Source organism: Anser anser (genome assembly GCF_964211835.1).
Source record: "Anser anser genome assembly, chromosome: 4".
In the NCBI taxonomy this organism is placed as follows: domain Eukaryota; kingdom Metazoa; phylum Chordata; class Aves; order Anseriformes; family Anatidae; genus Anser; species Anser anser.
The window spans coordinates 2,788,455-2,808,208 of record NC_139724.1 but is presented as its reverse complement, the minus strand read 5'-3'; the positions used below and the strand labels follow the sequence as shown (position 1 = coordinate 2,808,208).

The 19,754-nt window shown below is 37.4% G+C and overlaps 1 protein-coding gene across 37 annotated transcripts in view; it reads right to left on the bottom strand.

The window, feature by feature from the left end:
- The window catches only part of CAMK2D (calcium/calmodulin dependent protein kinase II delta), a 166,633-nt gene that overhangs the window by 59,623 nt on the left and 87,256 nt on the right, over window positions 1-19,754 (bottom strand). For all 37 annotated transcript variants that reach the window (XM_083833384.1, XM_083833366.1, XM_083833380.1 and 34 more), the window contains 2 exons: window positions 10,185-10,239; window positions 1,462-1,527 (listed from right to left, as the gene is read on the bottom strand). In XM_083833384.1, coding sequence (XP_083689510.1) covers window positions 1,462-1,527; window positions 10,185-10,239 — 121 coding nt within the window. The remainder of the gene's footprint in view (window positions 1-1,461; window positions 1,528-10,184; window positions 10,240-19,754) is intronic.

Here is a 19,754-nt window from a genome sequence, read left to right as displayed (position 1 = left end):
GGATACATACACTCACACATATACAGACATGTATGCACTATATATAGATATATGTATACACAGACATCTATATATATATAAATATATAAAAATAGAGATGCATAATAACTAGAAATTTCACTTATTTGGTCGAGTTCTATTGAATATATAAATGCATATATATATATCATATATATATTATATATATGCACAGCAACTTCCAATATGCAGTAACACTAGAACAGAAAAAAAAAATTGCAGTTTTTGCTTTTAAATCACAATAATCTTAAAACACAGTGACACCATATGGCCTTTGGCATCAATACTAGAAATTGTGCCTGAATCACAGCAGGCAAAAATCCCTGCATTTTTTTTTTTAAAACATAGCTCGTCTCCTTCCACCCCACCTAAACTACTGATCTTGTTTGCTCTTCTACAGCATGTTTTGCCATGTGTTATTCTACAGTTAAATGCTTACAGAAATGACATTCCTACCATTCCGCCAGAAATGAGTTAGAGTAATAAATCGTGGAAGTTTCCTAATATTTAGATTAACTTCTTCTTCTTTGTTCATTATTATTTTACCAGTGTTGTTAGGGACACTTAATGCTTTCCAGTCATCTGCCAATTAATTCCAAATATAAAGAAAAAACTGAAAATTATACATGCTAAATGTGTATCAATGGTGGTGTGTGACTATGAATGTACAAAAACATGACAAATTCTTTAAATTTACTCTGAGATAAAGTTTCTCTGAAGAGTGTAGTGTTAGGAAAGCAACTGACCACAATGTTTAAGATTTATTATTGTATGAAGGCAAACAGATTCTTAGATGGAAAAATGCCCCTGATATTTCATGCCAGCATGCAAATTATGATAATCTTCAATTTATTCTTCAAGTTTTTCAACAAGCACTTGCAGCAAATTACTAGAGATTTCAAATTTGAGCTCAGACTATGAGCTGCACAGTATAATTGCTTATTGATGAAACACAACAAAAAATGTTTAATTATGAAGAGGAAATTAGTACTTCTGGACCCAGAACAAAAATGGTATTTAATGTAAAATTTCTTTCAGGACCAATATATATTTCAAATTTTGATCAGTAAATACAAGAATCCCAAGATAAGATTGCTGCAATTATACGTCCAGTTTGCAGAGAGGAAAACTGGATAGAGTTTTTAATCAACATCACTAGTTTCCAGAGATTTATCAAATTTAGATCCAATTTCAGCTTCTTCAGATCTGCAGACATCAAGACGTCATAGAGTTCATCACCACACAGTCTTGAGCTCAAAACCCCAAACTGTGCCTCTTTCAAAGACTAAGAGAACTCAAGGAGAAATCCAAGAGTCTCATAGACTGCTAATCTAACTGATGCCAAACACCATGAGATATTTAAGTACCTATGCTGGAATATGAAAGGCAACATCAGAAATGAATGGAAAATGAAAGGCAACATCAGAAAAATAAATGACTTACCTGGCATCTGCTTCACTGTAATATTCTCTTGCAACTATATCTTCAAACAATTCACCTCCAGTGACTCTGTTAGAAAAAGCAAGATGGGAAAGGAGATTTCAGAAGTGAAAATACACATCTTAAATGCAGCTTGACAGGGAGAAGTCAGAAAGGAATAACTGAAATATTTGTACAGAAATTAAAGAGGTCTTGACCAGCACGGTGAAGGAACTAAAGCAGTAGGTTTGTCAATTCAAATTATTATATGAATAAAATGTAGGCAGTGGAAGAGCAATCATAACTGGAAAATAACAGTGAAGTGCAGCAGCTTATTTGGCAGGATGACATACATCAGTTAAGGATGTCAAGAGTACGTAGTACAACTACATGAATAAACAGGAACTGACTGGCAAGGAAAATTGTGGCTGAAGTTCAGAACAATTTGAGAATTGCAACATAAATTAGACATAAAAGGAGAATACACTAATGCTAAAAAGGGAAAAGGATCTTTAAAGGGTAAGTCAGAACACAACAGAGGTATACCCATGTGCCAGATTGGTTTGCTTTCTATGCTTTTGCTAGGAGGAATATTACTGAGTTGGAGGGACCTTACCAGTAGAAGAGATGTACCTTAATCAGATGGCAGATTTTTTTTTTCCTAAAATATTTTCAGTTATCTAAGAATGCAGGAATACTTTAGTGAAATTGCCACTTACAGTAAATTAAGAGGCATTAACAGCACAAAGGAAGAAGTGCATGAGTCAGAGGATAAGTAACAGAAGCAACTGTGTGTGCTTGCATACTTAGGATCTCACAGTACAACCAATAGTTTGATACTAGGAAGTAGCTAAAAAGAAAAAAAACTGTGTTGTTATAATCAAAAGATGACAGTCCATAATGAATCACCAGCAGGATGCTGCCACAGTCTTGGACTGCATTTGAAATAGGGTGACAGTGATGTCCTTACATACAGCTGTAAAACCTCTCCTCGAATACTGTACACAGTTCTGGTCACTTGTGTTCAAAATGGGGATTGAAACAGCCATAATGAGGAGAAAACTGATACTAGGCTATCCATTCACTTACTCATCTTACCTTCTTGCAGAAGCGAAGTCAGTTTAGCTTGGCAAAACAGTATTTAAGGGGGCTAAAAATAAATACTGATGACAAAAATCATAAACCATGCTCTCCATAGAGGAGAGCTGTAATGGGCAATATTGATATAATAATAAATGAACATACAGCATCTGTGTATAAATATATGCTTAAACAGGAGAGGGTTTGTAACAATTATAAAACTGGTGTAAGGAAGACGTTTTTAGTAAAGTAACAGAGACAGATGCTCAGTTTTTAAGATGAAGATCAATGAGCTTCCAAATAAAATCCTGTCTAAAAGAACACAAAACAACAACAACAAACTCTGTCTGCCTGTGTCAACAAGAGAATGAACTCAAAGAAACAGGAGGATCTTCCTAGTAGTATATTCTAACATTTCTCTTTTATGGAACACACTGGTATACTTTCATAGCTAAATTAAAATCTTCATATATTTAAAGTGTTGTGCTGAACTGTTGCAAACTGATACAAAGCTTGAAAATGCACACAATGTGGAATACCCCTGGGCACAGCCTAAACAGAGCACCTCCAAACATAACGCATGAGTCAGCCTGATTCCTGCTTTCCAAAACCTTGATCCTACTGATATGCCAACATCAGTAACTCCTAGATCGGGGAATCAATGGTTATATTTCATTACTGTTTATGAAGGTAGTGAGCTTTCATATTACACAATATAATCCCAATGAAGTCCCAAAGTTAAAAGCTGGAGTAGGTTATGAGATGCTTAAATATTAAGATGCTTAAAAATCTATACTACAGTGAATATCTGTACTGAATACAATTAAGTTTAATACAATTAGGAAATTAAAAATGAGGATACTTGGAATCTTCAAAACCAAAACATTCATTTCTAATTCACTATACTAACAACAATTCCTCATAGATCTCAGTTATTCAATCACTTAGGTGATGACAGAAATGATCTGCTCAACCAGTAACATAACCCCTTTCTGCTTTGAGAAAAACATTTTTTTTGTGTGAATGTGTGTTTCCATTTACATTTGTGCTATATCATCCTTTTTCTGAGTTCATAACTTACTGACTTTGGAAAATAAGTACTTTCAGGTAACAACTCTATTTTGTGCAAAAGTCTGCAATAAAATCTGTAGGAGGTAAAATAGCAGGTTGCCTAATTCATACTTTCTCTCTCTTTGCCTTCTACCTTCCAGAAACTCACTTAGATTGTTGTAACACAAAATGCTTAATTGACGCGTATTTTGACAGTCTTTGATACCTCTTTTTTGCATGTATGTTTTCTACTATGGTTCTGGTAAAGGGGATTAATTCTTACTTTGTGATGTATGAAAAAACAAAGCATCCTTTGATCTTATTCTTCCCTGAAACACTCATTTTTGATCCAAGCCAAGAAAAAGCTTTTGTCATCAAAGTGCGTTTCAGTGGGAGAGAACACCAAACTGATGCATGTTCTTCTCAAGGACAAAAAAAAAAAAAAAGGAAAAATGCACTCATAGTTGCTGACACTAAACATTTGCTTAGCATTGCTAACCACTGTTAAAAGATGAAAAAATAAAAACAAGAACAGAGCAGATGAATTTCACTGACAAGCAAACAAGTATTCAGTATTTCCAATGCTGTCACTCTGAAGGATACATTAGGAATAATTCTTAAAAGACAGATAACGTAAAGAAGGCTGTAACAAAGGCAGGTAGTGCAGGGGACTAAGAGAAGTCATAACACGTGTGTATCTTCTGAGCCTCTGCCTGAGAAATTCTTCACAGCAGTGTTAGTAACCTTTGCTCGCCGAACGTGAGCAAGCAACTTGCCCTTGCAGCAAAAACAGGTCAACTGTGTCCCAGTATAGGACGGCCAGCAGGCTGGGGGAAGTGATTCTTCCCTTCCACTGGGCACTCATGAGACCACACAAGTCTGCCCTTCTGCCCTTTCCAATACTCACGTTCCGAACCGAGTATAACGGAGAGCAACCAAGGCGGTTAGAGTTGTAGCACATGATGTTCAGGGAGAGGCTGAGAAAACCGGGTTTATTCACCACTAAAATGGGAAGGCTCGGGAGAGATCTCACTGCTGTGTACAGCTCCCTAATGGGTGGGCACACAGAGACAGCATGAAAGGCAACAGACAAACTGGAACAACAGAAATGTTAAGTAGGTACAGCCATCCCCAAAGGTGTTACAGCCTCGACAAACCCCTGAGCAACCTGATTCAGTTGGACCTGGTTCAAGAAGGGGGTTAGACCAGATAGCCTCGAGGGATCCTTACCAAACTATGTTATTTACTAATTTTATAAATAAGGAACAGAGCCATTACCAATAACTTTCTTATTATTCTCCATAGTTTAATACCAAAGTGGTTTCAAAGCATTCTACTCATTATTAGCCATCTTTTCGCTAGGTTGATTTTTTCCCTCTATCCACAGTTCTGGAACATGATGACTAGGGAACGACCTGAGATAGCTAGCATGAATGCAAATACACAAATACAAGAGATCCTTAGTTACGAGGTTTTCCTTGCTTAGTGAAGGCCATCAACTAAATCAAAGAATCATGTACTCTTCAGTGAATGCATGGCTCAGAGGCACTGCTCTGTGACTAGCAGGAGCATCAAATTGCCTTACAGAGAGAGGTGTGCTGAAATGAGAACTTTTGGGGGTGTTGCTGATCATCAGAAATACTTAAGGCTGATCTCTGAAATTAAAGTAAATCCTATTTTAATAGCCTTTTGTAATTTATCATTTGACCGCTGCTTCAGTTAAACATTTTCTTTTTTAAGCTAAAATAACTGATATATTGTACCATTCAGGAAAAAAAAAAAATCACACATAGATTCTAGTCTATGCCCTTAAATTAGAAGCCAGCTCCCAGTACAGTTAGATCTTCTAGTGATTAAAAGAGGAAATATATGGATCCCAGTGCCCTTCCGATACAGACACATTGCTGTCTTCAGTGAGCTCCTAGCTCATGATGGGACACTTCATGATAACGGGCTCCAGTGACTTTCAGGGTACCAATTAAAAGCTACGGGCTCTCACTAATTATTCTTGTTCTTGTGTAATTTTCTTGAAAAGCATGCTAAAAAAGCAGCAAATAAAGCACATGGGGTTGTTTAAACAAAAGAAATGCAAACCCCATGTAGAAATAACAAGCCTCTCCAGGAATATCTCTCAGAAAAGCCACAGAGAGGCAAGCAGAAGGATTCCACATACAAAGGATGTTATTTCTCTTTAATTTCCAAAGAGGTATATTAAAACACAGACTTTTTGACATCACTTTCTACAATCAATTAAAAAAACAACTACTGCGCTTAGAATATTAAATGCCACATTTTTTTTTTGTTGGAAACATTCGTAACAATATATACAAAAATATTTACTTCATGTACTACATTCAATTTGTAAGGAAATTTTTTGAATATGAGAAAATGAAAACCCAAATTAGCAAAGCTAGCTAAAAAAAAGCCTCTGCTGATGATCACATTAACCTTCTTTCCTCTTGGCTTACATCTCATATTTCTTAAACAGCATAATGAAGGTGGGAGGAAACGGTCCTACAAAAATGGCAGTGTTAATATATTTTTTTAACATTTATTTCTGACCTTTCTCCTCCTGAAAAGGACACAAAGGTTCAGACACTTACTGTAGGCAGATTGTTCTGCAACTAGGCTTTTTTGGGTATTTATTTTCCTTCTACACATTACAGTCCCTCCACTTGGAATTCAGCAGCGACGCCAGGATTCTAAATGTACCAATTGTTGTGTGTCAACAAGTGCATTCAAATGGGAGACACTAAGCAAAGAGAATCTCACGGACTTGCACTAAAGAGTCTTCAAGGGCTACAGCTGTTTCCATTCAGATACAGCAATTAATACTGACGGAATTGATTGAATTTGAACTCACATAACATCATTAATACTGAAAACAATCTCACGCGTGCTTAGCAACTGAAACAGGTTGATAAAGAGATGAAAATCTTAACTACAGTTGCTTTAACCAGTAAGGGAAGAGGAATTAGAAACTTTACGGAGTTCATTGCCAGTCTTACTGTGCACACCTCATTATTCAGAAATCACTGTGTCTTGTGGGAGAAACATAACAGGTGCGAGTCCTTTGCTTGTGCAAAGTATTGCAGAAGGCTAGTTTATTTATTTATTTTTAAAGTAGGGAAGATCATGTCAGTAGATCAGTAAGATGACTCTCTTCCTTGGCAGTGACACCAAGGAGACACTGAAAATCACTGCTTTGCCTAGTAAAGTACAAATGAACCCCCATCCTCCAGAACTAAACGGCCATTTACATATTTCAATTGTGTGTCCAGGGCCAGTGAGTCAGCAACTGAAGCATAATTACATATATATGGCATGTCAGCTTCAGTGTAGATAATTCTCCCATACGCAGTGCTTCTTACAGGAACACCTCTATAAAAGAAACACTCCTTCTAGCAGAAAGCACTTCATTCAATGTTAAATGTCCAAATTCCACGTGGAATTTAAGACTTCCACCTTTCCATTTTGGCATTAGAACTCTTCACCTAAACGCAAGCCTGTAGCAGGGAACATTAATCACTTTTCTCTCTCCATATGGAAGCATAACTATCACTGAGGTTTCTCCTTCAACCTTCTCCTTCAGATTGCAGACATCTCTATAACATTTAGTAAAAAGAGATTATTAGAAATTCAAAATAGAATGTGACAATGATCATCTTTTTCTATTCAAGAAAAAGAACTCTTCCTCTGCACTTTATGTGGGACGCAGTTTAAGGAAATTTCTGAAGAAACAGTAGCACTGAATCCCACACAGTCTGAAAGAAATCATTAAGATAAAAAACACGATGGTATGCGTGGGTGGAGTGACAGTGTTACACCACAGTCGAGCTTTAGTTGGAAAAAAAATGAAAGCACGTTACTTGGTCTTCATATTAAAGAAGTCTATATGGCACCTTTTTTGTGGCAGCTCTTTTATGTACTTCTTTTAAACAAGCCACTAAACCACATTTATAACGACATTAAAGGTGAAGTTTCACTAATCGATAGTATTAGTGAGTATTAACACCGTAATTTCTTATTTAAAGCAGTACTTTCTTAGCTTGAATGCAAAATAAACTGTGAAAAGCCATCCTTACTAATTAGGATACTTATCTACCAAAGATAAGTATCTGTCAGTACAGTTACCACCTTTACCATTTAGACATTTTCTTTTTTTGCAAAATAATTTTGACAAAAAAAAGTAAAAATCTCTACGTATATGTTGAAGCCCTCCTTATTTCCGTATTTGAAGAAACTGAAAAACAAAAATGTGCAGACTGCTCTGGAGGAACAACAGATGTATGAGTCTGTTTGTATGTTTTTCCTGAATGGAAGTGACACTGAAATAGAGGAAGTTCCAGTCCAGTGCAGAATGCTTGGTACGCAATCTGTTTTTGGCAAGACAGTACCTTTGGGTTATATATTATTTCCTATTGCTGAACACATCCTTCTATTCACTCTGCAAGTACCCAGATATAGATACTGATATCTACAACTCCGATGTTCAAATTCCTTCTAGTTCATACTGCAATCATAATCTCCTGAGATATAGCAGACATTAGGTATTCAATTTAAGGTAAAAATGCATTTATTGGAAGTGTTCAGGATTAAGAACATTTCAGCAATTCCACACAGAAAGATTTCCTTTGTAGCCCTTCATTTAAAAGAAAAACAAAACAACAAAAAAAATAGGTATGTCAGAGAACATGTATGCATACTGTGCCCTAGAGCCGCTTTTAAGCCAACAGTCCGAACACTTGCCTGGGATATATACAAATCATATATAAGTTCCTGTTGTGCCCAGTTCAGATCAGAGTACTGAACCCTAAACGCCTTCACTGCAGACAGACCATGTGTTTATATATTTTTGTATTGCTAGTCTAAAATCTGGTCTAGAAAAAGTCCCCAGGGATTTAAAAGTCAGCAAATAAAACAGAAGGTAACCTGAATGTGAAAGCATGCAACTTATTGTGGAAGATCTGGGTTCTAACTTACCTAAACTGAATGTACTTTTGTTTGCATGCTTGGAAGTGAGCTGGTTCACAGTTCTAGGGCAATAATGTATTCTCATTCTAACCAGCAAAAATGTATCGGGCCTAAGAAAGTTCTTAATGGGGGCAGGAGGAGGTGAGAATTTCTCACATCCATAAACTGCCATAGAAAAATATGCAATTGAAACAAATTGTTTTACCTAAATATGTCAGTTTTGCAAGAAAATTACCATTCATGTCTGCCCATATGCAGAACCAAAAGCAGTAGTTTTTCATATGAATGGAAAAGTTTGCCTATCACAGGGAATTGTGAAGAATATTAGTGTTTTTGTTTCAAAGTTAAGAGTCTGCTATATCTATGTTCATGTTGTCATGTTGTTTTACTAAACAGCATTATCTGGAAGAAACAAGGTTTCGTCCCCACCTACCCCTTTCCGTAACCATCCCCTTCCCACACACACATGCTCCAACAGCTCACAGGATTCAAATTCATAGAGCAAAATGAGAAAGACAATTCCTTTCGGTATGCTGGGCATTTCGTATTCTGGAAAGAGTCAAAATGAAACTAATCCTACATATCAGTAAACCATAAATCACCAATAAAATTCATATGATCTTTTTCATTCTAGTGAAATCAGGCTTACCTGTCAGTGTAGCACTGAGGATTTGCTACTCCTCCACATTTGTTTATGTTTCCTTTATCAGACAACCAGCTTGCAGTGAATTCCTTTTTCTGAATTGTATGTTGGTTTAGCTTTGGCAGATAGCATGCAACTTTTAGTTACTGTCCTGGTTTTAGTTAGGACAGAGTTAATTTTCCTCCTAGTAGCTGGTAGGGTGCTATGTTTTGGATTAGGATGAGAAGAGCGCTGATAACATGCTGATGTTTTAATTGTTGCAGAGCAGTGTTTACACCAGGCCAAGGACTTTTCAGCTTCTCGCTCTGTCCTGCCAGCGAGCAGGCTGGGGGTGCAGCAGGGGCTGGGAGGGGACAGATCCAGGACAGCTGACCCAAACTGGCCAAAGGGGTATTCCATACCATCTGGCGTCATGCTAAACAATATATAGGGGTGGCTGGCCGGGGTGGGGGGGCCGGCTGCTCGGGGATAGGCTGGGCATCGGTCAGCGGGTGGTGAGCAATTGCATTGTGCATCACTTGTTTCGTACACATAAGTAGTAGTAGTACTACTACTACTATTATTATTATTGTTATTGTTATTATTATTTTCCTGTCTTAATAAACTGTCTTTATCTCAACTCACAGGCTTCACTTTCCTGTTTCTCTCCCCCATCCCAGAGAGGGAGGTGGGAGGGTGAGCGAACGGCTGTGTGGTGTTTAGCTGCCAGCCGGGTTAAACCACAACACTTACACACCTACATTTTATATTAAAGTCCAATTCAACAGTATCCCTACTTTGAATATTTTTTTAGTGTGGAATTCTTACAGTGACCCTTAAAAATTAGCTTTTACATATGCAAATGACCAAATATGTTACTGTCCTCCTAGCTCAATTTACATTTATTTGTCCATTTCCTTGCACCAAATTCATGCATTAACCTTGTGAGGTTGAATTTACATCTAAGTGTTTTGAATACCACATTCCCAACATGCTAAACATATGCAAAAGACATACTTACAAGTCAAAGACTAAGTAATGGAATCCTTCTTCTGATATGCTGTCATGAAGCCGCACTATTGAAAGGGAGAAAAAGATAAAAAACAGTCACCTTTTTCATGTCTTTAATGTCTCACTTTGATTTTTTGAGACTGTAGATCTGGTATTGCATCTATGTCTGTGTTCTTTTTTTTTTTTTTTTTGGCTGTTTGGTTTTAAATTCTCCAACCTAAGAAGTGTCTTCTTCACAAGGTGAGTTAAGCAACATCACTGTACAAAGACTGCAATGTGCAGGTCATTGTACAGTTACTTTTAAAGGCGCTCTGCTTTTCTTACACCCACAGAGGAATGCTGCAGTCATTTCCTATCACCTCCTACTTGTATAGGATAGGATATACACACACTGCACTTTGCCTTTGCCCTTCGTGCTGAATCATAGCTAAACAAATACTAAAAGCACAGACAGACTTTGTCTAAAAATATTGTATTAATATTATTCAACTCCCTCTTTCCTAGGCAGAGCCTCCAATCAATCTTTTAAATAGCATACAAAGGAGAATCCAGTCACTGGACTTGGGTTATCTTAGAATGGTATTCTTAATGTCATACAACTGTTTTCCCAGCAGCACCATATCCTAGAAGTTGTAAACAAAACAAAATGGAAAAAAAAACACAAAAGCAAGCCTCAATTAACCATAGATTTCAGCAGAATAACAAACTTCAAGGGCTACGATAACAAATTCTGTAATCAGACAATAGATGCTGATTTTGAAAGAGAAAGCATCATCTTTGCTGTTTGCTAAAATGTTTGACTATATTAAAAAATGGAAAACAAAACTGCACATTCAGTTCATAGCTCTAGATTCTTTAACTAACCATTAAAAAGAAATTTCAATTAAATTAAAACCACTGCATATAGTGCCCAATTTGCTTTTTTTGGTCTCTCTTTTTCCTTAGTCTCACTTTTAATTACATGCCTGAAATTTTAGTCTAGATGAAATAGTAATTTCAAACATTTAAACATGTTAACTGCCCAAACAGTAACTAATCTTGCAGATAGCTAGCAATAGAAAGAGAGGGAACGGCCTCAAGTTGTGCCAGGGGAGGTTTAGGTTGGAAATGAGGAGACATTTCTTCTCAGAAAGAGCAGTCAGCCATTGGGATGGGTTGCCCAGGGAGGTGGTGTCACCGTCCCTGGGAGTGTTTAAGGAAAAGTTGGACGTGGTGCTTAGGGACAGGGTTTAGTGGGTGACATTGGCAGTAGGGGAATGGTTGGTCCAGATGTTCTTGCATGTCTTTTCCAACCCTAATGATTCCATGATTCTAATTTCACTGTAATGCAGTCAAAACAACTACACAGAAATACAGTACATCCCTCCTTGGAAAACCAGCTTTCTGTTCTCTTGAAACATACTCTTTTTTGTAGTAATACACCATAATTGTACGTAAAGAAAATGAAACAGCTTGGTGTGACTCTTAGAGTACCTTTAAAAAAACACACCAAAACACCTGCTTATCCCTTCCCTATCAAATAAGATCAACTGAGTAACAACAATAGCCATACCATACTCTTGAGACTACTCTTTAGGTAAAACAATTCAAGTCCGCATTTCCTATTAAGACTCCTTAAGCAAAATAACAGCACAGCTGTGAAAATATAAATCATATTCTGAGTACACAAATATTTTTATATGACAGAATCCATACAATACCTATTCCACACACTCATTCAGACCTTATACCAAACAGCAGTGTGTTTTCCTCGTGGGATGTCTGTGCATGGAAGACCAAGAAAGGATCCATGTAAAAAGAGAAGAAATTTTGAGAATGGCAAGCTCACTCTTACAGGTTTAGTTAGGTCTTAATGAAAGCATTTCATTTCATTTATGAAAGCAGGTAGCTAAAATAAATAAAACCTTCAAACTAAAACTAGATGCATGTGGAGATGCTTCGAGAAAAAAAAGAGAATAGAATTTACTTGCTATTCAGCTGACGTGTACTGTGGTAAGGGATATGCCAGCTGGAAACAGGAATATGGGAATATGGATGACAATCAGGGAGCTAAAGCCTATAGACTTACAACTGCATCAGTCTGAGAAGAAAGCAAGCTCTAACTGAAAAGCTGGCAGACTTTGGTAAAGAAGATTTCGTTTCTGTTAAAAAAAATAGTAATACTCGGCTGCATCATACATTTCTGATTCCATCACTAGCTTCTGTCTCTTAACTGACACTGCCAAACAGGGTCAAAAAGGGAATATGCTATATGCCCACTCAATTCCTATTGTGTGTTATCTATATTTCCCTCTAATCTTCTTAAGTCTCATCCCCTTCAACGACACGAGTGGTGAAGAGCTGCAAGGAGATGAATCTACTGGCAGATCGATGCCTATCAGTCAATACTGAATACCCATGGTGGCAGCCAGCAGCACAGTTGAAAGACCAGAATGAAGAGGCTACACACACACTGCCTGGCTGCTGGTGCTCGGCCAGACCTACAGACAGCAAGGACCGTCAAGAAGAGAAAAGAAATGAGTGCTTGGGGATATGACAGCTCAACAAGGTAACTGACTCTCATTAAATCACCATGAAGGGTGATTTCCTGAAAGATATAAGGCGCAAGAGAGGAGGTGCCAGAAGCAAAAAGATGGGATGTCAAGGAAGCAGTCATTGGCATTTACAAACTTACAGCATTCTCACGATTACAACCTTGTGCCACTTCTACATACACCTATGCATCTGAAGTTTTCTCCAGAATGCACTAGTCAGTTGCAGAACCTTCACTTCCAATTTTAAAAATTGAAATCATAGCATGGTAGAGCTATGACCTAACGTGTGTGGTTTCTTTTAGTAACTTGAAAAGAAATTGCAATTCCCAAAGCTAATTCTCCTGCAATGCAAAGAAGCTTTGTCTACCCTGCTCCAAAACACTTACAGAACCAAATAAAAAAATAAGGGTACTCTAAACTACTTTGTGTTCAAAACTGAGCTGATTTCCCTAGAAGGTAGCTTTATATATTATTCATTTTTCACACAACATGTGACATTTAAAAAATTTTCAAATAAACATGACTTCTTTACTTAATAATATTTAGCCCAGGGAAACATCTTGTGTTTACACAACACTGATGAGAAAACCAGTTTGGCTGACTCTCTGCCCAGAGCTCGTGATGATTCAGAAAAGCCAAGTAGGTCTAAATCAGAATTTGTGGTTTTGGCTGGTTCTATACTCTAGATTTGTCTTAGTTTTTACAACGTGCAAGCCTTGAGCAAAAAAGACCAAGACAGTACATTGCTGCTATGATAAAACATATTTATAGACATTAAAGGGATATATAGATTAGTATATCAGCATCAAAAAGTGTAAATGTCAAGTAGTTTAAAATGTAATGGATTGAAAACCTGGAGCACACCAAAAGTGTAATACAACTAATCAGATGATAACAGTGATGCAGCAGCAAGAAATAGAAATCGTCCAGATCTTTGTATCTTTGTACTAGTGCATTTCCAAATAACTCTAGGGAATATCACTCATCACATTATTTATTTGTATCTTTTTTTTTTCCTGACCTTTATTTTGAGTTGGGTTCTTTGAGTTCAAATTTCAATATCCCCAAATGTCTGCTATTTAAAGCAAACCAAATGTGGGATGAGACACCAAGTACTAGCCTAGAACAGTATCCTGAAACTTCTAGCTCAGAACAGAGACCACAAAAACATCTGGGTTTGAGTACACTACTTCATACAGTAGCATCAAAGATACTAGTGATGACCGAGTGCGCAGAAATTAGCAATGGCATTTAGTACGGACCCTTGGTTACATCACAGAGATGCAACATCACCCTAAACCAGTGAACTTTTGAGTGTAGCTACGACATTTTGCATATACCTCTATGAGAAAGTTTTAAACTTCTTAAGACTTCAACATACAAAAAAATGATACTTTGATAGCAACTGCCTGTTCCTGAAAAAGATAAGAACTCAAAGCATAGTTTTTCTGTGAATGCTTTTTGAGCTGAAGTAGCAATCCTCTCCTCCTTGCTCAGTAAAAACATTCTACTCAGACAGACATAAGCCTTCATATTAGATTTCCCGTATCATGTACAGATATTCAGAGCTACCAAATACTTCTCGCTAGGCGAGATGTTTGCTGCCAACTGCTTTTTCAAAGAGCTCTGAAGCATCTAAAGAAACCCAGATATTTCAATTCTCTAAAGACATTTCAGAAAAGCATTAATTCTTAAAATTTAGAAATGAAATCCACCTTTAAAATATTACTTTAGTATTACAACAGACAGTCTTGGCTTGAGCTTGAAGCTGCAGAATAGTCAGCAGCACATATTCATTTAATACACATACGTACTGAGTTCTCACGATTCACTCCCTTCCACTGCTACGGCAGGCTTTCTGGCAACCAGCTGAAGCAAAGACTGTATTCCTTAATTATCACTGTATTTTTTAACACAGAATTATTTCTTATGTGCATTTATGAGAAAGTCATCTCCTAGGTAAGAATGAAGTCAATGTGGCCCTACGCTCATTAAGGCACAGTTTTAAAACTGTGATCCTGAAGCAACAAAGTCATAGGAGAAGCACAAGCTGCATTTCATTGCCTCTGTTTCACAGCAATGCAAATCCCTTTCTCTCTCTCTCTCTCTTTGCGGATAATTGCATCTACCACTTGTATTGCTAGGAATACCTATATTTAAACCTGCAATAAATACTTCATATATATACAGACTGAAGTAGACGTACTATTAGAGCTATTACATATAGCTAGCAGCAGCACCATAAAGAGCCATAGCTTATTCCTATGTCAGAGGAGATGAACACCTTGCCCAGCAGCACCCAGCATATCAAAACTATCAGGAGTAGAAGTGTTAGCTTGGATAGAGGCACCTGTCACAACCCTCTAACTAAGCAGACCAATATGGCACTACAGGAAGGGGCTTCCGGAACTTCACAGCCTGCCTAAAACAGGAGGTGCTCTCACTTGCTCATGCCCTTGTCTAAAAGAGGGCTTCTTCCTCCAGTGTAGCTCCCTCCCAACTAGAAAAGGACTGGGGTTTGAGATTATGGACAATGTTTTTCTCAGGCAAGTGAGGCTTATTTCTTAATAGCCAAACTGCAGCCTAACATGTCCGTGGAGATATATTCTTCAAAGACCACATTCTTTCTTTCTTTCCTCACAAATGTCTGACTCACACAAGTGAGACAGGACAAATCCTTTTCTGAATCAGGATCACATGCCTGTGATTGTCTCTGAAAAGGAAAACAGCCTGAGGCTGCCAGAAAAGATCAAAACCGTCTTTTGGCAAGCGCTTATGTTGGATTCTTTGGTCAGTTCAAATACAGCTTTATGCCAGTAAATCTGCCAAGTGAAAATCCCAAATAAGCATGGGCAATGGAGAAAAATCCACGGTGAAGATATGCCAGCCTGACAAGCTGGAGTAGAGGGTGCACAACAGCACAGAGGCAAATGCAGCATGGCCCAGACCTTGGCTCTGCCTCCTGCCTGCAAGCAGTCTGCAAGTCAGCTTTGCAGTGGAAAAGACAAGGGATGTTGTGGTGACAGTTTGAGAGGCTATTCACAAAGTTTAAGAAATGATTCATTACAAAAAGCAATCGTGTATTCATTTCAAACATATACAGTTCTTTGCACACACGTATCAAGCAGGATTCAGGCACGACAAACTAAGAGGCAGCAATTACAAAGATTATTCATCTGATATAAGAACTCCCATCAGTAACCCACGCTGCAATTCCTATTCCTCCAGAGCCACTAAAAGCATTCAACAGTAGAAAACGGTCCCATTTATCTTTTTTGAAAAGATTAGTTACATCTAATCATTATCAACTGGAGTTGGATAATCCCTGAGTGTTTCACAAGTGCTGTCATGAACAGCCACATTATATGGTTGAAAGGACATTATATATATATAAATATATATTATATATATATATATATTCCTTTTCCTCCTACCTCTTTCTCCTACCTGCTACAGCACTATGGTCACTCTCCTCCAGCGGGTTACAGAGAATATATTTAACAAACCTCTAACAACAGAGTTGTTGCTCCTCAGCAAACTACTTGAAATACCTGATAGGAACTGAGAAAGCACACAGCTCTTTCTATTGGAGAAATACTACAAACCTACAAAAGATCAGGAATATTTCCCTGCGGTTTCTGCACTAATTTTCATCTGAAGCAGTTTCCATTTGTCACTCTATGATAATCATTATATTAATTTAAGGTAGAACTTCTATTGGCTTTATTAGTTTTGTACTTACCCATTAGATTGGGCAAGGTCCAACCGTATTGTAAAATAAAAATGATCTCCTTTGCAGGACTTTTTTGCTCAACTATAATATTTTGTCTGTTTTACAGAACACTGCTTGCTATAATGCCAACAAACAACTTAATCGTGCCCTTTCTAGATTTCCGCCTTCAAAGAAAAAAATATAAAATAACACTGTATTGCAGTGTACTTGCAATGAAAATCAAATTCTTCCAGATAAAGAAATAAGTCAAACATACAAAGTCATATAAAAATTCCTTTGGGTGAAGATAATCAATCATATCTAAAAGCTATCACCTAAGATATTTATTTTTGCAAAACTGCTGAAGTGACAATTTTCATAAAATTTGTATCTGAATTAGCTCAGTTCACTGAGACAAAATATTTGAGAAGACTCAACGAAACAGAAGTGATGGTCCATGGACAGCACAGCAGCTGCATGATTGTGCATGAAGTGCTAAACTGCCACTCATTAAAGACCTTGCAAGCCCACTTGTTGTGTTTATTAACAGGGCATGGAAAGAGACAATCTATTTAATGGTAATGTAGTTAAAGACATTCATTTTCCCTTTGGTGCTAAAAGATTAAGATCTATGGATTCCCAGAAGCATCGAGTAACTCTGTGAAGCTGGATGTCTTTAACTACTGCACTTTTAGTAAGTTATGGGATTCATTCATCAGCAGTACAAGTTTAAAATGGGTTTCAAAGACACAAAAACAAATGTCAATGTCGTATTTGTTGAAATATGCAGATGGATTCCTCAAGTTTCTGTCTTCCTGCACAAAGAGTGAAATAAAGGCACAGATGTGCTTTACTCCAATGCTCAACTCCAAAAGTGCATTAAAAATCTTTATGGAGATCTTATGTATAGTCATAACTGTAGCCTCTGGACACTAAGCTCAATAACAAAACCATGCTTAAGTCTGTGCTGTAATTATACTGCTATGGCTACAGCTCCTGTTTGTCCACCATACACCATCAGCTTGCCTTCTGCTCTGAAAACAACCATTTGTAAATATCAGTGAAACCTAGTAGGAAAGCTGGATAATGACACAGGCTGCCACTGGCTGACCAAAGCCCAGTGTCCCAGTCGGGTCTGTGAGCTGAAAGATGACTACAGACGAGGCTGTGCAGAGACGCACCCTGTGTGGAGTGAAACAGTCAACAGCACGTGGAATACTGGTCCTCTGTCGTCTGCTCAGGCACAGGATGAGGGATGCCAGTCACAGAGCACTTGGCTCTTGCCAGGGGTGATGGGCACTGCTCCTCCGTGTGCAGCCAAGTGTCCTCTTTCCCTCACTCACCTCTCAAGAGCTCACATAGCCAGAAATTCAGGCAGTACTGTTAAAGATGGGATTGCTCCTCACACTTGCACTTCATCATGTGAAGTATTATTCTCCTGAGACCATGAAAGCCTGGGGGCCCTCTACAATAAAGCCTCTCAGTTACAGTAAAAAGAACTTTGCAAATATTAATAAAAGCCATTACCTAACAATCTGAAATATTTAGAGGCTAATCTGGTAAGATTAGTATAGTAGCAAATCTCAAGGGCAGCTGATTTATGAAAGATGTTAAACAGAGTAATATGTCTGTATCTAAGAAAATAATTCTCCCCCCTGCTGTTAAATACACAAGTGGTATACTGTAATTCTTACTATCATTGAATGGCTTTTTGCAGGCTAGCAGTGCTGTGTGATCTATTAACAGCTCTATATTTAGCAACAGTGAATGAAAATTATATAGCTTCCAAATTAACTCAAAAGATAAACAACTTTTTATTACAGTGCAAGTTCATGGCTATTTAGGGTCAGCAACTTGAAGAAAAAAAACTATTAATCTGCATTTATACTGACATAATAAAAATTCATGGGAAAAATAATCAGGCAATTTAATGTTTGGAAAGACTGCGTTTGTCCCCCAAGCATTTTAACATTAAGTGTTATCCAGTGTAAACAAAATGCCATATATTCTACAAACACTCATTTGAAACCAAAGCCCTCCCACCAAGGTCCTCACACAATAAACTTCTGTATGCTGACTAAATGCCAGAAATACTTACATTCAATGCCTTCATTAAGTCTAATGTGTGCTTAGAAGTCCGTTTGTCCGACCTTTACCTTTGGTAAAAGATTTTTGCTATACAGAAAATAAAAAAATATTTCTCAGAGGAGATAAATGGCCAATTTTTGAAGTGAAAGTAAATTGAGGTACTGATGTCAAAGCAGATGGCCTTCAATTGTGAACTCTTTTGGCATGGTGAAAAAAGGAAGCTCTTACTTCATGCCTGCTGGATAAAGACTCACAGGTTAAACAGGTCATCAGTGCACTGTAAGGTACACACGTTGTGGGAAATGTCGGGGAGAGAAAAAAAAGAACGTTTTAGAAAAAGAATGTTTTGGGACTGGAAGAGGCCCACTGAGCTACTGATCTTAACTCTCTAAAAAAAAAAAAAAGCAGCTTCTCAAGTCGTAGCCAGTGATGTGCAAGCACAGACAGACCCTCCAGCTCTAGCTTCCATGCCTGGTTCAGCACACTGAGTACTAAAAAAAAGAAAAGACAGAAGCTGATACAGCCCAAAAAAATCAGAAATCTATCTGGTAAGAATTAAACATTCCAAATAAAATTAACTGATAAAAAAAAAATGTGAACGGGCATTCTGAAATTTATGCTGTATTAGCAGTCTCCATGGAGAACACTTGTAATAACCCTGACATGTTTTTCTTTAACTGATAGATTTTTGTTGCTTTCCAGTGCATCATAATGCAGTTATGTGTACACACACACACAGGAACAGCTAGATTACACACCTTTAATCACTGAAAAAAAATAGAAAAATAGCATGTAGTTATTAAAAAGAAAAAAAAACAGTATGAAAATGTACACATGTATCTTTATGTTTTCGTTTAGTATAAAATCATTTCATTTACTATAAATCCTGTATTTCAGGTTGAGCTAATTCCTCTTTGCAGTTAAATCCCTGATTTTGTAAGTTTAACAAGATTTTTACAACACAACAAAGAGCCTTACAAATGTCATCAGAGTAAGCCTTATGAGGATAGCCGCATGGATTAAAAGCAAGCCTGACACATTTTTGCTAAGAGCAAACGGATGTCTCAGCTGCCAGTGTTGATGCTTTAAGCATTAACATTTTTTTAACTATTTTAGCACTCATTAAAAGATGTAAGAAGAGGAATTATGACAATCTATACAAGAATTTCATGGACTGTTAACTAACAAAAGGACAAGCTGTGACACAGAGATGCAATATTAAGTAAAATGAACAGGTTCTGAAAAC